At 37.9% G+C, this 25,671-nt stretch overlaps 3 protein-coding genes across 4 annotated transcripts; 1 reads left to right on the forward strand and 2 right to left on the reverse strand.

Moving 5' to 3' along the window:
* Window positions 1–7: 7 nt before the first annotated feature.
* Window positions 8–2,105, reverse strand: LOC138000207 (protein phosphatase 1 regulatory subunit 12A-like). Of its 2 annotated transcripts, none has more exons than XM_068846454.1 (2): window positions 2,087–2,105; window positions 8–676 (listed from the first exon to the last, which is right to left on the reverse strand). In XM_068846454.1, exon 2 carries the CDS (start codon window positions 651–653, stop codon window positions 150–152), a length of 504 nt encoding a protein of 167 aa, XP_068702555.1. In that variant the 5' UTR covers window positions 654–676; window positions 2,087–2,105; the 3' UTR covers window positions 8–149. The 2 variants fall into 2 exon arrangements, with proteins under 2 accessions (XP_068702555.1, XP_068702556.1); XM_068846455.1 differs by lacking the exon at window positions 2,087–2,105 and adding an exon at window positions 1,003–1,021.
* LOC138000204 (PHD finger protein rhinoceros-like) lies at window positions 1,514–19,435 on the forward strand. Its single transcript, XM_068846450.1, has 18 exons — window positions 1,514–1,713; window positions 4,349–4,412; window positions 5,002–5,036; window positions 5,325–5,383; window positions 6,570–6,686; window positions 7,796–7,836; window positions 9,269–9,310; window positions 9,764–9,950; window positions 10,194–10,283; window positions 11,264–11,448; window positions 11,603–11,708; window positions 14,576–14,641; window positions 14,755–14,859; window positions 15,022–15,128; window positions 15,697–15,817; window positions 16,223–16,288; window positions 16,571–16,645; window positions 17,199–19,435. Exons 1-18 carry the CDS (start codon window positions 1,665–1,667, stop codon window positions 18,618–18,620), a joined length of 2,937 nt encoding a protein of 978 aa, XP_068702551.1. The 5' UTR covers window positions 1,514–1,664; the 3' UTR covers window positions 18,621–19,435.
* Window positions 19,436–21,209: 1,774 nt separating this feature from the next.
* LOC138000205 (carbohydrate sulfotransferase 14-like) lies at window positions 21,210–24,801 on the reverse strand. Its single transcript, XM_068846451.1, has 3 exons — window positions 24,599–24,801; window positions 22,295–22,323; window positions 21,210–22,035 (listed from the first exon to the last, which is right to left on the reverse strand). The coding sequence occupies exons 1-3, from the start codon at window positions 24,750–24,752 to the stop codon at window positions 21,235–21,237; spliced, it is 984 nt and encodes a 327-aa protein (XP_068702552.1). The 5' UTR covers window positions 24,753–24,801; the 3' UTR covers window positions 21,210–21,234.
* Between the last annotated feature and the right edge of the window lie 870 nt (window positions 24,802–25,671).

Here is a 25,671-nt window from a genome sequence, read left to right on the forward strand (position 1 = left end):
CAAAGGGCGTGAGATTGTAAAGCTCACGCCAGGAAAAGGGACACTCTTCTTCTCTGTTGTGCATCCATATAAAAAACTCATGCTCTCTTTGCTTGAGAGCTTGCCTCGCAAGGTAGCTGCAAAGAACGCATTTCTCCTCTCAAGGCAGGCTAGTTTGACGAGTCACTTGCCGTACTGACAGGTCGGGAGATTTTACTGTGACGTGACAAAAGTTTTTTTATTTCCTTTCCATCAGCCATTTCCAAAGGCATAAGTCGTTGTCGATTTAGCGCTCTAGCATCAGCATTGCAGTTAAGCAAATATTTGACGATGTCGATATAACCCTCGCTAGCTGCGTGGTGCAAAGCTGTGTTCCCTCGCCTGTCTTTCGTATTCACATTGGCCCCGAGCGCGATCAAAGCCTTTACACTCTGCAAGTTACCATCAAGAACACACTGAGTTAGAGCAGTCATGCCAGAGGCGCTGATATCGTCCAAATCAAACCCTTCTTCATTTTGACGGAACAGCTCTATTATCTTCCTCGCCTCTGTGAATTCAGTGTCAGAGGAGTCCTTGCAACACACTACTTGAAAGATCAAATCGAAAGGCTGAGGACATGACTTTATCCTGTGAGCTCTCCCCGTTTTTTTCTGTTCTGTGGAGGTAGCGTCCATACTTGAAGAATATTCACTCAAGTCTGTCGTGAACAACATTCACTTTGTTAGATTGATAACTCATTTCCGCTGTGCAAAGTTATGCTCACACTGAAAATCGAGCCAATGTGATAAGGCTGCATGATTTAATCTAGATAACATTATTTACGGATACATACAACTATTCCTAATTACTTCAGGACTCCGACAAAGCAATCCTTTTAGGGTTTACTTTGGTAACCAGAATTTGAGAGTTTGAGCAGGGTCTATTTACTTTACTGAAGTTCAGTTTCCTAAAAACAAAGAAACAATTTTATCACATAAACACCATGCAAGTGGTTAATTTAATAAAATAAAATGACAGTCTCACCGAAGATGCCCCCCAAGATTTTTGTTGCTTAGAGACGAAAACGGAGACCAACGCTGAACTTTTGCGATACCCAGTAAAGGTTTTGGATAAGTAAATTACCGGTTATCAAACACCTAAACTCAACTTTTTGATTGGCTGTTTAAGGGGATTTGCAATTTGACCGCATGGAAAAATCATAGCTTTGTACCGGTTTTTTGTACAGGCGGTACTCTGGCTTAGCTGCCCATAAAAAAAGTTAGTTGTCTGGCAGTTATTAGCGGGATTTTTGAAAATTCCACCATCAGCTCGTTGTATAAGACTCTTCTCGACTTTTGAATTGCGTTGACGTGAAATGGCCAATGGAAAATTAACGACCGGTTGCTGCTTATCAAAAAGGCGCGGTCCATCGTCCGGTCCATCAGTCTGATCAGTCGTGTTTTGCCTCGTTTGAGTTCTGGACGGGATAAATAAGATTAGAACTGGGAAGAGAATTAATATGATGACGTCATTCGGCTACGGTCGAGTGACTATCAAGGAAAAAATGACGTCTCTTAATATGGCGGGAATCTCTCAGAAAGCTGAAAATATTACGGGTTTTACGTCGTGAAATTCAGTAGAATGGTGGAAAATCGTACTTTAGGAAACAAATTTAATGCTTAGGCTTTACACTTGTTGGATTTGGTATGGGTTCGAAGGCGAAAAAGGACAGAAAAAGCGGCGAATATTTCGATGGTAAGACCTCGCCTCCAACTTCGGTGTGGAGCATTTTGTTTTGTAATGTATGCAAGGAAATGTATTTATCGTTCGTTTCTGAAGTGCAATATGGAATGAATTTAGTGTTTCCCTCGCTTTGATTACCCATCTAAAATGTAAAATGTAAGTCTTGCCTGATTCTGGAATATTTAGAGCAGGCTTCGCAACGTTTTGAACACAAAGGGCGACACACAATAGCGCTGTTCACAATGAAAACTTTCGCGTCCGTGTTTTGTTATCATAAAACCTTGGTTAAAATTGATCGCTTATGATGCCATCCCTTTTTTTTCTTGCTCAAGTGTGTTTGTAATATCGATGAAAAACGATCACATCGAAAGCACAAGTCATTTACCTTCGATTACTCCGAGCAATCTCAATCTTTGAATTATAATTCCACGGTTTTTGGGTTCATGGCGAGTGATTTTGCATGTTTTGGCATTGTTTGTTATCGGGTTTCAAACCATGTGATTTTAACTCCTTGGGAAATGTTTAATTAATGAGGATCAGTTTTGTTTTCCGCTAAACATGGATCCCCCGTCAGCACGTCGCCGATGTAACTGCATTAGCGACTGAACCTTATTTTCGGAATATTGTACAGTTTCAAGTTTAGTTATTTTACAATGAGGACCTCAACACATTGTCTCGACATTAACATACTCACCGTTTTGAATAATTTTGATTATACATAGATATAGGCTTTTGTGCGTGCCTAGCGGAAATTAATTAAAACAAACAGAAAATCAGCATTGTAACTATTTTCTCATAAATTCTGAATTGATTCAATGTATCTGGCAGCATAATTTTTTTTGTATGCCAGTCTTGAACAAGTGATTTTCTCTTCTACCTTGCGCTCAACTCCTTTTAGGGGCATGATATAAGTGTACTTACACGTGAAGAGGTTTAGGAAGAAGAAGAATGTAATAATAATAATAATAATACCTTTATTTATTACCTTCGGCCATAAGAATTACGGTAATATTACAGTAAAAGATGTAGTAGTCGATGGCAGGCAAAAGAGGGAGGAGGAAGAAAGTAAACTAGAGATCCTTGCAAAATGGCCACCCCAATAATATTATATTGTTTGCGTGTGGTTGAAAGACATGCACTGTACTTGGGCTTGCTCGATGATAGTTTCCACAGGAAAAAAGGCAAAGTCGTGCACAAGTCACTGGGGCGCACCAACTAGAGATTAACCAAATATCTATAGAATAATTAAGGAAAGGTTACGTTCATACAAACGTTGGCCGTGTAGCACTTATATTTTTAAACAGAGTTAACTGAATGGAGTGTAATGTGAAGTGCTAGATTTCTATCCCATATGAACCATGTGAGCGTTAGCCCTACTGGTGGAAATGGGCCCACACGAGGACAGAGAAAAAATCTGACCAGGGTGGGAATTGAACCAGACCCGAATGTCGAAAGTCGTGGGTCATCCCCAGTGGAAAGAAGCGTCTACTCAGGCTATAGAATAATATGAGTGAAAAAGTACTTGTGTTGAATGCTCAACTGGTGAAGTTTTTTTGCAGTAATTTCAGGAGGAAGACTGTTTATTTTAAATTAACTCCACTTTTTTCATTTAACTGTGCGCCATTACTTGTAGTGGTTCTGACTGATAAGCTTACAGCAATCTGGATCAAGGAGAAACTGACATCATTTACTCACAAGCTTAAAAATAAAGTGTGTAAATGCGGCTGCCATTAGTATGCAGCACAAGAGTTTTAGGCTTTCAGATTGTCAAATTTGTGTTCTGCATGGCAATTAAGCTGCATTCACACACTGCATTTTGGGAGCTAGTGAGTAAGTAAGTAAGTATTGTTTATTCAACTACAGTGGCAGGAGATCCTGGATAACGGTAGTTATATGGCATAAGCTACACATTACGTATCGTACTACATAATACAATTACTGAATTTGATTGTCACAAAGTGGCTAAATAAATGAAGTAAATAGTGTCATTTTATCCTCGATCCAGCTCTCTGAGGGCTTCCCCGTCAGTACAACATCAAGTAAAACCTGGTTGTCACTAGTGACGCAAGCACACGCACAAGCATAAGAGTGCTTATTTCATTGTGAAAATGGGTTTGATGTAAGCTTGCATGAGCACAAGCACAAGGACCAAACTTTGTCGTTTTCCTTGTGCTTGTGCTTGTGCTTATGCTTGCGTTCACTTGCATCGTGTGAAAACGAAGTGCAGCATAAGGGCAAGGAAATTTGCTACATCTGGCCCATTAAAGCACTTGTTCCAGATTCCCCGCATCTTAGTATTCTAACAAAATGCCGGATGCAGTAGTTGATTTTGACGCTTATGTCGACTTTCATTTTCACTTGTATAAGCTTCTTGCCCTTGTGCTTGAAAATTTTGCCATCAAAAGAAATAGTTTTTCTCTTGAACTGATTGCATGAAATCTCACATTTTGAGCATTCAGTGCAAGAACTTTTGAAGTGTTAAGAAAAAGAAGTGATTTTTGATCATAGTAGCACTTTAAACATTATGCGAATGGGATTTCGTTAATACTGTCATAACCTTGTTATCACCTTGAGATTTGTTTTCAGTTTGCAATGTACTTGATGAACAATGGAGGGTTATTGTTGAGTATCATGATTGATGTTTCAGGAGATGATGAGTTGGATCTGGAGAAAAACTGTGACAATGCAGCCAAGTCATTAGACCTGAAGGGGTAATTGCTGGATTTAAATGCAGTGAATTAAAAAGATGATGATGATAATAATAATGTGGGTTTTGCAGGGGGGGGGGGAATGGCCGACTAAACTGTATATATGAGTTATTAACCAAGCGTGAAGTCAAGATGGCTGGATATTGGCCAAGGTCTTTTTTTGCATGTTTACAGACCGAGGCGAAGTTGAGGTCCATAAACACTCAAAAAAAGAACAAGGCCAATATCCGGCCATCTTGACAGAACAAGCTCGGTTAATTAATAAAGGATTTATTATATGACTTAAAACACCAAAAAATGATCTTTGTCTTTCGGAGCAAGCGAGAAATCCTGAGCGGGCAGTATCGCTCCATCTTGCCCGCTTGGGTAGCCAGTTGCAGCGCGCAATTTGGTTCACCTTACCCGCTCACGGAGCTAGTCATATGATAAAATCGGTTACTCCACCTCTCAGGCACCCCAGTTGACAAGTAAAATCTGTTAAGTCTTACTCCCAGTGTCAATGGGTTAATTCAGACACATAATAATAATACTGTACTATCCTGTTTGCATTTTATGGTAACACTGATTTTTTGGTATTTTTTATTTTACTTAGGTTCCCAAATGCCAGCATTGGTGATAATATTAATGGTGAGATACTGAGTGTTAAAAATAGTTTTGCTTTATCTTTCTAATGAAATGACTTGGTCAAATGAGTTTTCTGAAATGTATTGTTCTGCTGTATGTGTCTGCTTTCTTTTCTTTTTACCAACCATTGTACATCTGTCTTGTGAGGGATTTCCAAACACCTGTTGCCTATGTCAGTAGTGTTTTTCAATGAAATCAGCCTAAGCTTAATTCCTCTTTTTGTGAAATACTTTTATTGTGTAGGTGTTTTTTTAAATGTATAATTTATTAGTATTATTCTTATTATTTTAGGATCTTCACAACCCCCCTCTCCTGTCAGCTTCTCTCTTGAAGGCCGTAAACCAGCTGAGGTGAGCACTATTACTTTAATGTAACACATAAAGCAGGGCTGCTCATGAGATGTCATGAAGAATAATGAAATGCCAAACAAAGTTTTTTCTGGATTAGTCAAGGCCAGATTTTGCTTGTCAGAGATTTAGAGTTGTCAGTAATAGCTCTTTCAACCTTGAGAAAGCAAAGAATAAGACATTGGAATATTATCTTTTGGAGTTAGATTTGTTTGAGATCACAAGGCAAATATTCTTCTGATTTATTCACCTGACTCTGACTCTACCAGAGAAGTACGAACCAGCAGACATCAAAATTTGTTCTGGACTCAGTTGTTCAAAGGTCAGATAACTTTGTCCAGTGAATAATTCACCATCTAGCAGTTTCTTTCTGTGCATATGTTTTGAATTTTTGCTCATGTAACTATGAATATACACACTCTTACCATATCTTAGTAAAGGCATGCATGAAAACGTTGGCCAACACTTAAGCTGAAGTGTATTTTATACTCTGAATAGTGACTTTCTGTAAACACCTGCAGATAATCTGCACCTTTTCCCCAAAAATCATTGCTAGAAATCAGTGGTGCGGCTTATCTGCGGGAACATTTGAAAAAGGCTGCTTCTGGTGTCCAGTTTTCTATCTTCGCGTCCGATCTAATGCCTGGTGACTAAGCTACAAACTTTCCACTCACATTCTTGTTATGATGCAAAATTCTCTGGAAAAATGGTGTCGAATGAAGAAATTCCTGTCAACAAATACCAGAAAAAGATCAGTCATGTGTCAAAGTTGGTAGAAGTGATGTTCATTATACATGTATTAAAGTGCTTAAATTTTGCACAAGACTTTGAAGTATTTCTGTTTCAATGTTAATGGTGAGTTTACGTTCAATAAACACTGGATGAAGAAGACTTCTAAAGACATAAGTTTGGATTCCTTTTGATTTCTTTCAAAAAACTTTTTTACCAAAATTTGAGCTGCTAAATTCAGGGTGCGGCTTGTATGCGGGTGTTTATGGTATCCAATGGTTAAAGTTGTCCAGCCTATGAGCCTCTGGGGCTTGTTTCTACAATGAAACTACTTGTCTTTCATGTCCAGAGTTTTGTCACCAGTCGTTTTGATTTTTTGTGTTGTGAGCTCAACTGACTTTGGCAAATGAGAGACTACTTGTAGTCAGTGCAGAGAAGCTTACCTTGCTTTTTGTGACAGATATTTCGGACGGACCTGATAAGTGCCATGAAGCTGCCAGACCATCAGAATTTGACTCCTGAAAACTACATGACGATATCTGATTCATGGAGACAGGAGTGGGAAAGGGGAGTGCAGGTAATTTTATTGAAAATAAGGAAGAATGGAAAGTGCACACTAGGACGACAGTAGAGTGTTAGCTTTAAGTTTACGTGTAATGGCAAAGGCAAATGCCAGGCTGCTACTTGTCTTAAGATCATCTCAAATCCTGTTCTTTGGCATTGGTCCACTTTAATAATTTGTTCTTCGATGCCTGTTATTGGTTGGAGATAATCCAGTAATTACTTTGTTCGAAGACTTTGGACTCTTTTTGGGTCGCTCTCTGGCTGCACATGCGTAAGATTTCTCTGTCTCATAGAAGGCAGTTCAAGAGGGATTCGAACTTGGTACCTCTTCCTTCAGAGGCAATCGCGATGACCACTAAACCACGGAAGACCATGTGACAGATTACCGGGGAAATATGTATTTTTAATAAAGAATTGCGTGCGTGACCGGAAATGAGTTTTTGTGTTTTCGGTGCACGCAGTGAAATATCCGGTTATCGTATGACTCTATAACAGATGTCACAATTGTATAATTTTCCCAGTATTGTTAAGAAAAAGTATAAAGCAATTTTAAATATCATCGTTGAGACTTGCAAAGCATCTGTTTTCTGGTTTTGATTGGAATCAATGCTGTGGGCCTATTGTTATCATGCACTTACACTCTTACAACCCGGTGACACTGAAATACTGTGAACTTAAAGGAAGTCGCTTAAAAATCCTTGGAACAAAGTGTAGGCTATCCGTAGCGGGGGCAGGGGGAGAGAACCAATAAAACACTCCACACAAAATGCTCCTTCTTCCCGCCACACCGATAAATAAGCTCTACAACCCAAAGCACGAGGAATCTAACGCATGTGGAAATATAACAAAACCACTGACAAAAATTGACCACAGTCACTCCTAGTTGTTAACTCAGTTAATTTTCATTTAACATCATTTGATTTTCTCATACTAGCTGATTTTTCTGTTTGTTCTTGTTAAAAAAATTTTTATTTTCTCTTTTTCTGTGGCTCTCTTAAGAAAAATGCTACTTTCTTTTATAAATAAACAATGCAGCTGATCAGCTAGCCAAGACAATCATGTAGATTGATTTCATTCTACCTATGACACCCCTCCTTTTTATCATTCACGTTCAATTCTCAGGTTCCTGTGAATCCCGAGGGTGTATTCCAACCTTCATTCAGGTGAGCTGTTGTGATTACTCATCATTTGGGTTTACCCTTCAAATGATTAAAATCAGCTGGTGTTAGATTCAGTAAAATGTTTGCCAGTCTGGGGAGAGAAAGTGTTTGAGTGGATGGAGATGTTTTCTACCTTTTCACCACTAATGGGTCCCCCTGAAGAATCAAATCACCAGGGGTTAGATAGAGTGAAGTTATAAATGTCACCCATTTGAGGGAGGGAAAGTTAAAGGAGACAATTTGCGAAACTCTTTCCTCTCTAAGGGGTTCCCCAAGGGAGTCAAAGATGGGACAGTAAAATGTTTTGCTACTCAATGGAAGGAAAGAGCTGCGAGCAATAAATAGTCCCAGCTAAGAACAACGGGTACTTTCTGGTGGTACGTCTCTCTGAAATTAAAGGGATTTGACCTTACGCCCCAGCTAGTCTGATGTTAATGAGGCTGTGCTGAAATTAATTCACCATACAACTTTTAATGTTGTTTATTCTAAATTAGTATATACTCACTCAGTGATCTTGGTGTTTCAAGCAATCTGATTGGTTCGCTGTCTCGGAGTAATAATTATTGAGCATTATTCACTCACTACGGAGTGACTAATGCTTGATCCAAACAAAACAAAATGGCCGGCCTAAACTCGCCAGCATTTATGAATCGGAAATATTGAGAATACAAAAAGATGCTGTGCTACAGAAGACAAAGAAAGCCACAAAATTTGGCCTGAAAGTTTTCAAGGGTAAGAGAAGAGTTCATACTTTTGCCAACTAGTGTTTGACTTCGTTTTTCCAGATAATTATTGCTGAAAATTAAACAATCTTCACACCAACAATTTGTTTCACTTGGAGTAATTCTCTCTTGTAGGGCTGGTCGCCCACCAAAACAAATTTGTTACTGAAATCGAGGAATTAAAAAAATGTCTAAGAAAGTTTTAAACGGCTGTAAGGAAACAAGACAGGTCATTTTACCACAAACTAATGCTCACCTCAATTACAGCGCAGCTGATATTTCATGTGGATCCTTGACCAACTGCACTTTCAATTTCCATTTCAAATGAACCTCAAAAACTTTGATCGAATGGTGAAAATGTTTTAACAAGCAGACTTTCTATTTAGATTCTTGATTTAAACGGTGTTAAATGACCATTTTGCTGTTTGCGTCGAGGATTTTAACGAAGGTTATTTAGATTTGCCATGTTTGAAGCTTCTGTAAACACTTTCGCGCATGCTTTGTGCCGCTTGCACGTTTTCCACGCATGAAGTGAGAATTCAATTAAATCGACTTTGGATGGTTTTCTTCTGCAAATGTTGTTGAGATCACTTCCTGAGTATATACTAAAACAATTCGCGGCTCGGTAAATATTCTGCCACTATTCACCTCGATTTCAAAGATTAATTCTTAAATATGGTGTGTCAAACATGTTGTATTTGTTGTTTTTTTAGGCCAGTGGAGCCATTGTACAAGAGGACAGCAAATTTCAAGTTGTATGTTTCTGCCAATTTTGTAGCTCATTAAATGAACATTTCCCTTCCAAGGTTACGTTTAGGGCTGTACAGAGTGCAAACTGGCCCACTGTGAATGCAGCCATGCTCTCATATTTTTAGCTTCTCAACTGACTTCATTTGGTTGGAGAAAATATACAAAACTGAAATGTTTAAAAGCTGAAAAACTCGGACTTCCTCATGCTTTAAACCTCACTGAAACCCATGAAATTCATTGCCATTACTGTGAAACTTCAATCCATGACATACAGAAGGGCTGCAGGATTTTATTTATATAATTTTAAAAATATAATAATTTTAGATTTCATTGTTTTGGGGTTATTTCTGTATGAAAGTGATGTTTACAGTTTTTCAAGGACTCGTGAGGACGTCTGCTGTAATGGTGGCATTTCACATTATGAGATTTATTGCATTGCCTATACATTATTTTTGCAGGCAAAGCAAACTGCTTGTTACCCCAAGTAAAATGAGAGGACGACCCCCAAGCTCGAAATGCCCTTATGACCTCAGCAGAATGGATGTAGAATGGCTAACAGCTTTGAACAAGTCACGCCAGAAGAAGGGTTTGATTGAATTAGAAGAAGCTGTACTAGAGAAAGCTGTGTCATACATTGAGAACAAGGTACTTTTTCTAGTGGTATTTGTAGATTATTATTGAGGATCTCTCTTTCTGCCATCTTCCTTTATAAAATTTATGAATTTCTTTCATTTTAACCCTTCTTGAACAATAATGGCACTGTGTTTGACCTGCAACCTGTTACTTGTAGAGTAGACCCTCTGTCATTTTTGTTCCATTTTACATTATAAATCTAAATAGTCCACGACACGCTAATGGCTTTTCTAATATTTGTTTACTTCCTCTTAGTGCTATGACAATATGGGACACGCAATCGCTACACAAGAAGGGCTGAGTATAGAATATGATGAGGATGTGTGCTGTGATGTCTGCCAGTCTGTAAGTACTCCATAGTTAAATTTATCATTTACTGGATTTGCGAGAAATTGAACATTTTTGGCTAGTTTGCAAAGTTATGTTAATTGAAGTAACATCCTGTGTGCTCTTCAAATTGGGTACCCACGTAAATGATTAAAGTTGGACTATACATGTAACGTGTATGGTTGCAGTGTAAATATGCACAATAATGTTTGTCTACTTTTTTTTTGGAAATTTCGGGACAAAATTTTATTCCTTAATTAAAAGGAGAGCCACTGGGATCAGCTCTCTTGACATTTTGCTTCTTAGCTTTGTAGCTTTTCAAAGTTTGAAGTATTATCAACATGTAAGTCCACTCAAAAACTACCATAGTTTTTTGGTTATAAGGCACAACATTTTTTTCTCAAAGAAATTGCTTGTTGGGTCCAAATGTGATCTAAACTCAATTAAGGTGCATCTTATAGCCGAGTATCTTCTTGCAACAAAACTCTTGCAGGGATGATTCTTTGTTCCTTTGCAGCTATCTTGTATGTTAAACTCGTCCCAGTCTTCCCCGTACTTTGATTCCAAAATGGTGACCTCACATCATCTTCCATGATGATGGCCTTCAGTTCTTTTTACAACAAAAACACCCGCAAGAAAGTACTAATAACAGCAGGATTTAAATTCTAGTTGAATTTCCTTCTGCCACTTTTCTTGACATACACTGCAATCTTCAGTTGAGACAGCACAACTAGCAGTGAGGTGACCCAAATTCCTCTATTATTTTGAGCTGCTTCTAATAACCAAGCATTTTAAATTGATGACATTTTCAGTTTGTGACATAAATGCCATCAAGTTTGAAAGTTAAAGGTGTGTCTTTCAACTGAGTACGCCTTGTATCCGAAAAACTACAGATTGTCCCCTTTAACCCTCTCCCACATGAAAGTTAAACTTATAGATTTTACTATGTCTCTGCTTTATGTGTGAATGGGTTAATATTTTTTTTGATTTGTAAACAGCCTGACTGTGAGGAATTAAATGAGATGGTTTTCTGTGATTCATGCGATATCTGTGTTCACCAAGCCTGTTATGGAATTCAGAACATCCCTGCTGGTAGCTGGCTCTGTCATCCTTGTCGCAAAGGAATGAAAACATGTTACTGCATTCTTTGTAATCACTCCGGAGGTGCCATGAAGAGAACTAAGTAAGTAACTGTGCTAGAAATACAGCTTTTACAAGAATTAGTGATTTGTGTAGCAGGTGATGGTATTTACCTTTTGTACATCTGAGGCCATGTGAACCCTCCTTATGCTTTTAAACTGTTTTAAGTTCTTTATTACTTTTGCTATTGTTCCTAGGAATTGCAAGTCTTGGGTTCATGTCAGTTGTGCTCTGTGGATTCCTGAAGTTGGGTTTGGAAATGTCTCAAAAATGGAACCAATTACCCGAATTGAAAACATTCCTGTAAGTTATTACTGCAAAACGCAACAGTTGAGTGTCACCACTCCCTTCCTAATGTATTGATGGGATAACAGATCTCTCCATCGTCCTCCTCCACCCAATTAAAAAGCAATTAATTAAGGTGCTGTTAAACTGTGCAATATTATTTTATGCAACTTTTCTCACATGCCATTATGAGACAAGTTGTAGCAAACACTATGGCCATTTACAGTATAGCCCAAAAATTATGCACACGCAAGAACTTCTTTTTGCATCTGCAAGCTGCCAACTTCTTGCGGCTACTTGTGCAAGAACTTCTTTGCGGTTGGAAGTTGACACCACAAGAATTTCTTTCCGTTAAGAAATCCGGATCGCAAGAACTTCTTTGCGGCAACATCTCAGAAAGAAATTGATATACAAAACTCACAACAAGTCGACATTTTTCAGGGCAATGCATGGTCGAATCTCCTTTTATAACGCAGACTGCATGAAATAAAAAGTGGAGTCTGTTTTATGGTGGTCACGACAGCGGGAGTTACACGTATCATATGTAAACAAATGTCGCAATGATATGATGATTTTTTAGTACGTTTGCACAAAGACTAATGTTGCATGATAGCAGTCAGAATAAAATTAACATCAGACGAAAACCTTTTGCTACCAAAAATCCCATTCAAAGATTTTATTTATCAAGGGAGCGACGAGAATACCTTCTTCCACGCAAACCATTTGTATGACAGTCGCAGCGAATGTAGACTGCTGTCACACTGTTGATAAGTTGCATGAGAGGCTCAAAAGTCAGCTGCCTACTCATATAGTTTCCAATCAGGTGGATACATTGTCGTTTAATGAGATTTTTTTCACGTGTGAAATACCTTTATGCGACTTATCCGCTTAAATTAAGGTTGGTTCTGAATTCGACTCTCAGCTCGCAACCACCATTAAGTTGATGGCTGAGAAGAAGATCAACACGAATCAAAGTTAATGTGTCCTGGAGTCCCAGAGAGGCAGATTCTCTAAGGCAACTTGATGGGGAACTTGTTTGTTTTGACTTCTTCTGTATCCATTCTGCCTTTGTAAATACATGTAAATACATGTGCTGAGTATGACCTTGCAAAAATAGTGAATATATGCCACGGTGAATTATGTGACATAAGCGCATAAAGGGTAGTTATGCAAATTGCAGGCACACAAGGTGCTTTCGATCTCGCAGGTGACATTCTAGTTCCCTTCATAAACGTTTCTTTAAAGGAGTTAACTGCTGAAGCTTTTGTTTTTTATTTAATATTATTAGTATTGTTATAATGAGACAAGTTTTCTGGTGCCGAGGATTGGAGGAAGACATCACACGACATTTGCTGACACATGACATTGTAACCTTTTCGGCATCATATGCAAATTGCTACACGTTCAATCTACAACAGATTCAAACGTTCATTATTTAGAAGTGGTTTGTTACTAGTGCAGTGTATGCTTGCAAGTCTATTTGTTGGTAATTGTAACTGTTAAGATTTTAGAGGTTGCGAAATACTCCGGCGATCTTCAACAATTACAGGGGTAGCTGACTTAGTGTGAGGCAATAGACAAATCGAACTCCACAGATAGGTAATACCTACACCAGATTTAATCAAAGTTCAAGAATCTCAGTTCCTTGAGTTACATAGTAACGACAGCTTGAAGAATTGACGATAACTTTACGATGTAACAGTACTAGCAGTACAAGTAGGTTTGTAGCGATGAGTAATAGTTATGGTAGCGGTAGATGTAGATGTAGATGTGGCTATGGCTGTGGGTTCGAACTGAAAAACGATAATTCGGTATACAATTGATTTAGAGAGTATTAAACTAATCTAGTAATTCGACATGCGACATAAACATAACTTGGTGATAACTGAATGTCAATGGAACCTTAATAAATTGTAACTTATAACTAGCAACAGCAGTAGCGCAACAATTACTAAACTAAGACTAAAATGAACATAATGCGAAGTAAATCATAAAGAATCATTTGGAATTTAACAAGCTTCTCGACAATCTCACATCTAGTGCAATTCCATCACTAAACTCTAAAAATCGACCATAATCATGCAATACTAAACTATCAAGTACGAAAAGATAAAAACTTACTTCGGTGGACGACTCACACCAAAAGATAGCTTGATAGGATATCCATTGATAGGTAGCAAGTAGCAGATTCTATGATCGCTGAACAATAATAGCTGAATATACCTTAAGAGTGCGCAATTTATAATAATGCGTACATGAATAAAACTAAGGCGTTGTCCAAAAACGTGTGCTCTACAGTTTTCTAAACTCCCTTGCAGAACATGTATTAGCTATCGATGAGCATGAAACTGCAAATTCCCAGGGAAGTTGTAGTATCGAAGCACGTTTCCCTTTAAGACACTATTTATATTCACTAGAAAATTCGTGAGAAAAATGAGAAAGGGAAGGTAGGCGTTTCAAAACTAACAGTAATTACATGGCGTGATTGGAGGAATATTTTTTTCTAAGAGTTCTTTTGGGCTGTTTTTTTTTTAAGTTAGCAGCCAACCAAGTACTGGTTTTTGATTGGATCGCAGGCTCAGGCCAGGTCAAATTATTGTAAGAATAAATTACGTGGGAGCTCCGCTTTTAGGCTTGGCTAAATCTCTATGTTAATTGTCTAGTGTAACAGGGTCTTAATGCAGAAAAGAAAAAAAGGCAAGGGGAGCATAAAAACCAGATGAATCTGCAGGACACCCCAGAAAGAATCCTGATGCTACATTGTTGTAAACATGCGACCATCTGCTGATATTTGCTTTTGGTCAACCTAAGTAGTTCAATAATAATTATTGATTTATACTGCATTTACATGAATCTGTTGTTTGTTTGTTTCTTGGTATATCCAGGCAAGTAGATGGAACCTAGTTTGCTCTTTGTGCCGTGAGAAGGTTGGAGCATGTATTCAGTGTACAGTAAGTTTAAACTTTGTTAGTACATAATGATGTTGGTTGCTTGAAAATGGTTGAATTCAATATTGGAGCTGTTGTTGATTATTGTTGCAATGATGTTTTTCATGTGTTTTTAGGTAAAAAGTTGTGTGACAGCTTTCCACGTAACTTGTGGTTTCAAGCATGGTCTGGAAATGAGGACTGTGTTGGATGATTCAGCAGCAGATGGTGTTAGACATATTGTGAGCATTGTGACTAATTCACCTTTACACATAACATTATTTTCCATAACTCAACACATCAGCATAAATAAAAAAAAAAAAGTGGTTCAAATTAATTTGGGTAAAATTGTGAAGACAGCAACCATGACATTTTCATTCATTTATCTTTATATTTATATACAGAGTTATTGCACAAAACACAGTCACAAGAGCAAGTCACCAAGCAAGAGGACTAAAGAGGATAATACTACAACTTCGTCAGAAGATGCAGAGAATTTACGACAAAAAAGGTAACTAAAAGCTGCTCATAGATAGTAAGTGGGAGGGCAACTAGTTTATCAGTTTCATGACTGTAAAGTACTTACCCTCGGTAAATAAATACATCAACACCTCTGGTATTTTCATAAAGAGGAAGCTTTTCTTGCTTAAAAGGCATCTAGCATCTATCTTCTTGCTTAAAAGGCATTTAGCATCTATCTTTTTTGTTGTATCTTTTTTGGTAAACCAGTCATTGTTGTATTTGAAGAGACTAAGGGAGGAACATATTTGATATGATTTGTGAAGCATAAGATCATTGGAGGTAATGGAACAACATGATCACCTGTAAAGAATCCTGAAAAAAATCCAGGCTGAACCAATTGACGAGTAAAATTGTCTGGCATTGTTACGTCTCACTCTCAAGGGTCAATGGGTTTATGTTAAACAAGACCAGAACCCATGAATTTGTGATTGCACTGCTAGCAGCTCTACCACTGAGCTTTTTGTACTGTATGAAGCTAGCTGGGACCTGATCATTATTTCTTACAAGTTTCTCTCTTAACCCATAAGAAATAATGAGATTCTATGTGTTTGTTGCAGATTAAAGCAAATGGAAGATGAGTTCTATAAGTTTGTAAGTATTGCGGACATTGCAAAAGATCTGAACCTGCCCAAGGAACTGGCTGCCAGAATACACAAGTACTGGACACTCAAGAGAAAGGTAACCCTATATTATTGTTGTTGTTTTTTTTGTCTCTTCTTGGTTTGGTTATGATTTGTAAGGATTCAGAACATTATTAAGGGTCATTCTGAAAACTAGCCATAATATTAAGTTTTGTAGTGTTTTTGGTGCTCTCTGGCTGTCATTTGGCTTCAGTTTAATTATTTATCAGTGGACAAACCATCAAAACTGTGTCTGTTGTCATTTTAGTGCTACATTAATTCATTGAGCTGTACTCAGAACCCTGCTGCTTTCAGATGTCCTTTATTTAAGATTTTATTTTAATTAAAATTCAACAAAGTAATTTCATCAATATTGTCACAAGCTAGTCGGTGTTGATCAGTTGCTCTGGGAATCTTTAATTCTGACAAGGACAATAGGAAGACATACATGTTTTTTTGTCAGGTCCAAGATGACATACCTCTTCTGCCACCCTCCCTTCAGCAACAAGAAAAACTCTCAGGAAAACAGGTGAGAGAAATTTAAGTACTTCATCGTAGCGTAAAATTAGTACATGTACTGCTCCAAGATGTCATAAAGCTTTGTAAATTTGCAGTGGAAGGTTAATCCCATGAACGAGTATCCTGTCTTTGTTGCTTTTCCATCGTTCTGTAAATGATAATATAACTTGGAGATTCTCTGCATAATACAAATGCAGTTATTGGTGTCAAAGCATTATTTTGTTCAAGTAACACATCAGGTCTTGCTATATCTTTCCTAATTTTTTGTTTCTTGTTTTTGTTAAATTTAAAGGGTGCAGCTGATTCTTCTCGCAATCTGCAAGCACAGTTGGAACGAATTGTAAAACTTCGCTGCAATCTAGAAAAGGTGACATTGTGTCTTTTATTTTTTAAATATTATTTTGCTATCACTCATGTTGCCATCAGCTCTAGCTACTGTAGGTGATTCCTTCAATAGGCCTTTGTTTCATTTCTTGTGCAACTAGCTACCTCTGCAGTAGCAACAGGATGGCAGCATTTAAAATTATTGTCTGTTCAGTGAAATAGGAGAGCAAGAGCGTTGGTTTGGAGAAAAAGGACGCCATGAATTGAGCGAGATGGAGAGTGGGAGTTAGAAAGATTGCTGACAAAGTGGGGTAAATCTGGCCACCCGCGTTTATGGGGATAAACCCAGATCAAAATTGGATTGATTGATACGCAGACCATAATTTTGTCTCCGCTTAAATGACTTACAGCAATTTAAACTTAGCAGAAAGCTGTCAATAAGTATTCTTTATCCCTGAAAACCCAGAATAAGAGCAGATTGCATATTTAACCTCTTGGGCAGTGTGCCTTGGAGAAAGATGATAAGGAAAATACAGAGAGAACAAATTTGTCTGTAATTTCCTGTACAAGACCAGTTTTTCTCTTTATTTTTACAGTTACGCAACCTTTGTTACATGGTAACCAAGCGTGAAAAGATGAGGCGTGAGCTTTATCGAGCCAGAGAAGAAGTGTTTTGGAAGGAATATGAGATGCTGACAGATGACACTTGCAAGATGGATGAAAAAGCAATCCAGGGGGTACTTGCCATGTGTAAGGATAATTTCATTGGTGACAGCAACTTGACATGGGCAGCATCTGCAACAGGAAGCTGTGATAGCATTCCAGGTTCATTGGCTTCAAGAGTGAGCAGTACAGTTGATTTGTCAAACACCATGAGCAATGCTGGAGACTGTTCCAGCACAGAACAGGATACTGTGGAAGACTCCATCAGTCATACCCTAAGGGGAACAGCAGAGGCTTTTGACAAATCTGAGACCAACATAGAAGAGGCTGCTGAGTCATCAAAAGCGAGACGAACTAGGAGAAACAGCCATGCAGTTAGTGGGGCATCACCCTTTGCTATTTCTATGAATCTAATACCTGGTTGTAGCAAAGAGCCAGACAGTGTAGAGAATAGTGACAGTGAGGTATTCATCAGAAAAAGAACTCGTGTCAAGTCTCAAAGTTCGTGTGAGTCAAGCGGTAAAAAACCAAGGCGTTTACTGCGCAATACTATGACTGAGATGGAGGATGAAGCCCCTGTCTTCATCAGTTTAAAACCACAGACACGAAAACGTCGACATGTATCATTACCAGATGTATTGACAACGAAAGTCAAAGAAATCGATAAAGAAGGATCCGTTCCTTCAGAGGAAGATTTTCAAAATGCTGACCTTGTGTCACGTGAAACACGGTCGCAGACTTCTCGGGGTTCAAAGAACATTGACGCTGAAGAGACCAGAAGCAGTAGTAAACGTGAAGTTGACGAGAAGGAGAGTCGGAAAGAGAATAATCCTCTCAGACTGGAAAACATGTTAGAAAATCAGACAAGTGGAACTGAAACTGCAAAGGTGACAGGAAAGCGAAAGCGATCTCAAAATGCCATTAACCATGACAACAACAATAACAACAAGCAAGCGCGTATCACAGAGTTGATGCGACGGAAATCAAAATCTTCAAGACTAAGAGGAAATAAGAGTAGCAGTGACTCTGAGGACAGCGACGAGACTGAACCTGAATCTTGTGTAGATGCCTTAAAAGGTTTTCCTTCCAAGTCTTTCAGTAACAGAGACAAAAGTATGCACAGTAGTTTATGTCCAAATGGTAAAACTCACCACGACAGACTATCCCAGTGTGAACGTTCCAGCAAGGATGAAAGGCATACTGTGGAATGTGCTGACAACTGGAACCGAAGGGAACTCCGGCTACGTAGTTTCCAATCGCCCAAGTCAAGGGGAAGGTGTTCGCATGTTGTAACACCTAAGCCACACTGTTGTAGTAGCTTAATGTCAAAGTTTTGCCACGCTACAGTTACATGAATATAGCAGATATAATGACAGTTAGGTTTTCCATGATTGCTCTCTGAGATATATTACCTACTACTACTACTACGGTTTGGGAAGTTGTTAGCATGAGTTTAATCACTTGTGTGAGTTCAGCAATCCAAAATGTCGGCTTTTATGGGGTCAAGTAAATTGTGCCTCTTGCCTTTTTTCAACCTTTTCTGTCTGTTCTGGAAGTAGTACAAAGAAGAAGAAAAAATAACCTCAGAACAAGAAGTTGCACAACTGTAAAATGTGAGAAATTACCCTCTGTTTAAAGATGTGGGAACATTTCCCACTTTGATGTAGATCTAGGATTCTGTTGATGATCATGATACCATATTGTCTGTAAGTCTTTTTTGGCATTAAAAAAGTACTTTTATCTTTCATCTCTGCCAGTCGTGAAGAAGCACAATCTCAGATTACGTTTTTTCTAGAAAGGGAATGCCCACTTGTTTGGAAGTGAGATATAGCATTGCCGCTTTAGAACGATGTTGTTTTGTTTGACAACACAGGGTCCGCAGTACGAGTTGCAAAGGATTCAAAATGAATAGGATGAAATCTCTTTTGTTTGTATTGTTCATGGTATTTGATCATTTTTTAATTTCCTTTTTTTTTTCAACCTGTGTCAATCATTTACACTGGTTCTACTGGCCCTTACATTGTCAAGTGAAATGAACTACTTTTCTCTGACAAATTGCATTTTCATTACTCGTTCATTAGTTATGCTCTTGAGGTTTATAGTCACTGGGTTTTTAATTGGTCTGTTATATCTTCAGGGAAAAAAATAAATCTTTCTCTTTATATTGTCATCATTGCCTCCCTTTTATTATCATGTTTATTGTAAGAGCCACTTCTATCAGTTGTAAAGAAGGGAGGTTTCCAGTTAACCTGTGACCAGGCATACTTTCCTTTAGACAGGGCACGAAAAGGTACCCCTCTCTAAAGAAAAGTATGCCTGATGGCAGGTTAAATTCCAGTGGGTTAATTAAATGAGAAAAATTTAGTACAATAGAAAGGTTCTCAGTTCAAAATTTGTTGTTTTCTTGTTGCAAACTTCGTTGCTTATGGCAAAATATTTTATTCTTTGTCGACCGTCCCGAAAACTTCCTTCTGCTCTTCCTAAAAGCTGTGTATTAATATTTATTTACTTTTGGATTAATATATTTTGTTTTGCATGAAGCAGGCTAACAATCTACCTTGCTTAGTTCACATTTTTGAGCATTAAAATATAATTTTTGGTCCTATGTTTTTCCCCAAGGTGGTATATTTTTCACGTTTCCCATCCAGATACTAACCTTGCAAGAGACGTATTAACTTCATTGAACGTTTGTAGTAGAAAGCTGTCAGATGCTCAAAGTGCATCCTTAAACTTGTGGTGAAAAAGAAGTTGTAAAGGGAACTTGAAAATGATCAACATATCAATAGCGTGAGCTATTAGAGCTATATATTATGCAAAGACAACTTGAATCTCCTGGAAGACAAAACTCAGCTCAATTGAAAATATGGAATAAAGCACTATGTTATTGCATCATCACATGTATGCAATGCATGCCTATTTTTCAATTTTGATGATGTCACGTGATAACCAAGAGTAATAAATGCTGCCACCTTAAAAAGTGATAAAGGCATAGTTAAAAGGACAGTAAGGTATATTTTTCATAGGAATTTTCCAATTCAGTAATCCACCATGACTGAATTCAAAAACCTGAGAAATGTGAGTCAAAAGATGGTTACACCAGGGTCCCAAAAGAAGATATGTCCAGAAATGCCCCTAATTACATGTAGCTGCACAAGGATTTCAACAAGTGCCACAGTGTCCCCTTCCTCTTCTCCCCAACTTTAACATCACTCATGTCTTCGATAGGATACAGACAATATCACAAAGTGTCATCCAAATGCTGCTTAATTTCAAGTAAAGATAAACCGCTGCATTTACCCTAAGCTAAAAATAAAGCTAACCTTTACCCATATGTTATTGTTGGAATCAGGTGCAAGCAAAGGCTTAGACTAAAAGGGACACTTCGTGTTCGATGTCAAAATTGGGCGTGCATGTAATTAGGTTGCTGCATTTTTGGAGATACTGTAAGTGCCCAAATGTGATGCAAATTTTACTCCACATTCTTTCATTTGAGTAGATGCTAATGATCAGGGGTAAAAGTTTATTTTTCTTAGGGCATGTTTCAGTTGTATCTTGTGAAAGAATGCAAATTTCATAGAGGATCCTTGGTGTAATCTTGAATAGTACATGGCTGGTTAATAATGCAGACTGTAGGTAGTGTTTTGCAAATTTGATGAGCTGCTCGCAAGTTACAAAACTGCAAATTTCAATTTTTTTTCTTTTGTAAAATGTTGATCAATATGAACTTGCAACATTAGAACCTAGTTTAACATTGACTCCCAGGGGTTCCCCATTGATGAGTAAAATCGTCTGGCATTCGACAGCCCGTTCAGGCCGGGTTGGGAGTCAAAGGCCTTGCATGGCCTTGCTCTCACGTAAGTCTCTCACAGCTCTGACAGTGGTATAGCATTCAAAGAAGGATTTTGAAGGTTTGATTTGTGCAAAGAAGGACTCTTCACAACAGCATTGTTAAACATACTTTTTTCATATTCAAACACTAGGTTTAGGATATGAGAACATTTTGTAATCAGTAGCATATTTATGTAATACGTTTTCCAACACTTTTGCAGGAACATCTGTATACTTTGGTTTGTCACCTACAAATCCACTTCCTCCGGCTTTATAATACTTCTGTTGTTTGGGAAAAGAAACTTGTTCATTAATTTTAAGGTCTTTAAGTACGTGAGTAGCATCAGCTTCCAGATTTTCGAAAGACCCAACAAAGTCATACGAAACAGCACAAGGTTGGCATAATACATGATATGGCATCCAATGTTCGTTCATGTCTTCAAAGCGACTTTCTGTAATGTACTGAAGAAACTCTGTCAGAGTCACATCATTTCCTTTAGGATTGATCCCAGCATTTTTTCGTATTTTCTTGATTATCTTTCTTCCATAGCTTTTATGGAAAGAAGTGTTGTTAAGCACAAACTTGTCCTTATAAGCTGATGCAAGCCTTTCCAGAGGTTCCCGCACAAACATGAATTTATAGTATTCCTTGAGTCGTTGCTTGATAGCCAGAGGAGGCAAGTCTGCCAGATATGTAAAAGCCAAGTGGTTTACTTTTCTTATAGTATTGCTGTCAGTTGCTGCACCTTCAAGGACCATAAAGACTCTCTTCCAATTAGAACATGCAACTTTAGGCACAGAGCAAAAAAGGAATCTGTGTTCATCATTAACTATAACATGTTTGGCCAGAATTCGTTGCTCTGCAACAGAAAGAGAATCCCAAGATTTCTCTGAGCGTCCACAACCTTGTTTCAATGACTGAATCCTGTATGGCCTTGAAAACTGGGACAAAAATGATGTAAAAAAGAGGATTTTTAAGTTGAAACCAAATTGGTTCACTCCTTAACATTCTTATTCTGCAATAAAAGGTTTCTATTGTCAATGTTTTACTGTGAGAAAATTAGGATTTTCTTGCTCAAAAAAGGAAGGAAACAATTAAGGACAAAAAACAACAAAGCAGCAACTACAGACTACTACAGAGCAGGAAAATAGCAACATCAAAATAATCAACACTCTGTCTCAAGAGGAGTGATACCCTTACCACAATCTTTTCATCTTTTCCTTTGATGCCTGTGAAAACACCAAAGTGAGTTTGTTTGTATAATATAATTAACCACTATCTTAGGGCCCTTTCAAGGCTACTGAACAATGGATAGAAAAGAATATAAAGTTTAAGCATCTCAACTAGTGGAAGGCACATCAGTTACATATAAACTGGGATTACCCAAAATAACTCTGAAAAACAAGTCTGGCACCTTAACCAGTGACCAGTCACCCACCTCCACACAATTTGATAACGTAATTGACAGTATGGAGCCATTTTTGAAAAGTGCCCACAAAAAATGCTTTCAATGGTAAATAAAAATTCACTTTGGGTTTCAATAGTACACATAATAACAAACCCATCAGCAATTTTTGTCCAAGATGAGAAACAACAACTTTGTATACTTTCTTGAAGGAGGCAGTGTGGCCCAGTGGTTAGGGCGCTTGCCTTGAGATCGGGAGATCCCAGGTTCAAGACACGCTCTGACCACTCGTTGAATTTGTTCCTGGTAGTCCCTGGTTCAACTTCCCAGCTGCACTTGTAAATACCCAACTGGTTTGCCTCCGGCCAGTTGGGATTCTTAACAGTTGTTATTGTTCTGTTGTTGTTTCGTTGTGTTTCACTGGCCCTGAAAAGCCCCATTAGGGAGCGGTCAATTAAGTACAATAGCATTTTAATTCTAAAATAATGAAGCTCTTCGCTGCCCGGAACAACCTAATAAGGGCTGGTGGAGACGATACATTAACTAAATTCCATACAACATAATTATTAAAATGTCATATTGGAATGCCATTAATTTTCCTCTTAGTGGTCAGTAAAGTCATAGTCTAGAAGTCTGCTGTTTCAGGTACATTTAAGGCAGTATGTCCAAAGGGATTCAAAGGAGTTAAACAGGGGTCAATACCATTGCCAGGGTCTCGTTCATTTCGAATGAAATGTACCATTTCATTTGTCAGTTCCTCCCATTGGATTGTTCTTGTTTTTTTTTTTTTGCTGTAACTTAACACTTTACCCATTTTTTGGCTTTTCCTACACCTCCAAGTTCCTTTTAAAAGGTATGGCATCCTGATTCCAGAGCTACAGAATACAGGGCTCCTTATGTTCATATCACTGAAGAACAAAAGTGCAAATTTCTTTGCTCTTCAAAAGCTTCCAACTAATTTCATGTGGTGGCCTTGTGCAGTCCTGCATTATGTAGTTGATTCTCAAAACCCAGTTTTTACATGCACTTAAAAACACAATGCTATTATGCCAGAGTGTGCTGGATCTTTCGAAAATATTAGTCAAATGTGATCATTTGATGAAACAACAGCTGCTAACAGGTTGTATACATGGATAGAGTTATGAATGAATGAATGGAATGCACAAATGAATAAATTTAAAAATGGACCGTCACTTCAAAATATAAGTTTGGGCTGTTCCAAGTATTTCATGATTATTCCATCTTGTTTATATTATAAATTATGGGGGAAGTGTCCTGTAACTGGATTGGTACGGACGGATTTGAAGTAAAGAATAAGATTGAAAGATTCACTGTAGTTTGTCCTAGTTGTCGTCAAACCTTAAATTTGGTCATTTCACGCAGTAGTTTTGAGAGTACGAGAGAGAATTGTTCAAAATTGCGCGCCGCACGTGAAGCACGATCATTTTGGTTTTTTCAACCAATAATATTACTGATTTTTGGCGTTGTCGTTGCCGTAGCAGTAGCGGTTTCTTTACCTCCCCAACGTGAATGTAGAAAGGAAGAAGAACTAAATGAACTCAAAAAATTTTTTCTGTAGTGTTTTGACTTACTTATGTACTGGGACAACTGAATTACATCAGGACACACACAAAATTGATGTAAGGTCGAGAGAAAAAAGCCGCGCGAGAGCTCTCCTTCCTAAAACCTTGTTCATTTGCTTGAGAAGGTAATATACAGTGCAATTAAATTACGACTTAACGAATATTCACAGAATATTTAACGAATAACTGAGCTGTGATTGTACCCAAGGCGCTAGATGCATATAGAGGAGAAAGTTTTAGAGGAATCCCTTTAGATTGCTTCGTTCTCGACAGATTAAGAGGTCAAAACAAATACCACTATAACCTCGTCGAACAATAACATTAAAGCAGTTAGTAAAACGAAATTTATAGAATGGAGGAAAGCCTTTAAACTTAGTTTCGAATTAAAAGTGGAGCAATATAATACGAGGACCGCAAAAGCACGCGAAAAACGCAAGACTAATTATAAAACCTGACGGTTTCGAGATTTCACGTGTGCTAGCTAGTATGAAGCTTATTAGGTTTCATTTCTTTTACCAGAAATCCATGATTCCAGTGGATTTTCTTCAGGCCACAGCGACCATCCAGTAGATTCTCGGTTTTTTCTTAAACGCAAAAGAAAGAACTGCGCTACAACAAAAGCACTAAATATCACCAGAGCTACACAAGCTCTGACTTTAGAACACCTCATCTTTGCGATCGAGTCGACATCTACGCTAACGCATTTGCACAAACGATCTGTTCCATTGAACGACTGTCAATCAAAGTGACATGGTCAAATTGATGAAAGAGTAAAACATTATTGCAGTAATCAAATCCTCCTCTCTGTCTCCGTTTCTGTAACAAATGCTACTTTAGTGAAGTTTCTCATAGGAGCGTTAACACTCCTCGGGGAAATGAGATACATTAAGAATAGTAATATGTAACTCCAAAGTTTATCACGAATCCAAGGATTACAATAGGACATTTAATATAAAAAGGCCAAAAATCTAATAGTACAAAAAAACAATAAAACTGATTGAAATGATGTGAAGCCACATAAAAATGTAGATAGATAATTTAAGAAATACAGAGTTCAAACACTTTCTCCTCGCGCCTAAAATTAAAAAAATTATAAAACTTATGCAGCCTTCATCTTCAGTTGCATCTTCTATTAATTTCTTCTATTAAATACCTAACTGGTCATTCTTCCTTGCTAGCTTTAGTGCCAGGTGTTTCTATATTAAACATATGACATTCATTAGAGGTGAAAACAAAAAAACACATTTAAAAGGCAAAAGCACATACGGAAACCCGTGGTATAACATGTACACAGATGTCAAAACACACGTCTTTGAGGACAAAGATTTATACAACGTGGGACTCGGGATTAAAAAGTTTTGTTCTTTTCTGTCGCAGGGAAAATTGCATGGCCAACTGCAAAACACTTCTATCAGAGAAGAAAGACAAAGAAACTCTATGTTTTGAGAAAGGCTCGCACGAGAACAAGGCTCTTAAGGACGGTGCCTACTGTTGTTAATGTATATACATTCTGCGCATCTCAATATCAGTACTAGGATTTCCTATGGGTGGTGCTTAGTAATACAGGGATATTTTTGACCGGTTCAAAA

The sequence above is a fragment of the Montipora foliosa genome, chromosome 4 (assembly GCF_036669935.1).
Source record: "Montipora foliosa isolate CH-2021 chromosome 4, ASM3666993v2, whole genome shotgun sequence".
Lineage (NCBI taxonomy): Eukaryota > Metazoa > Cnidaria > Anthozoa > Scleractinia > Acroporidae > Montipora > Montipora foliosa.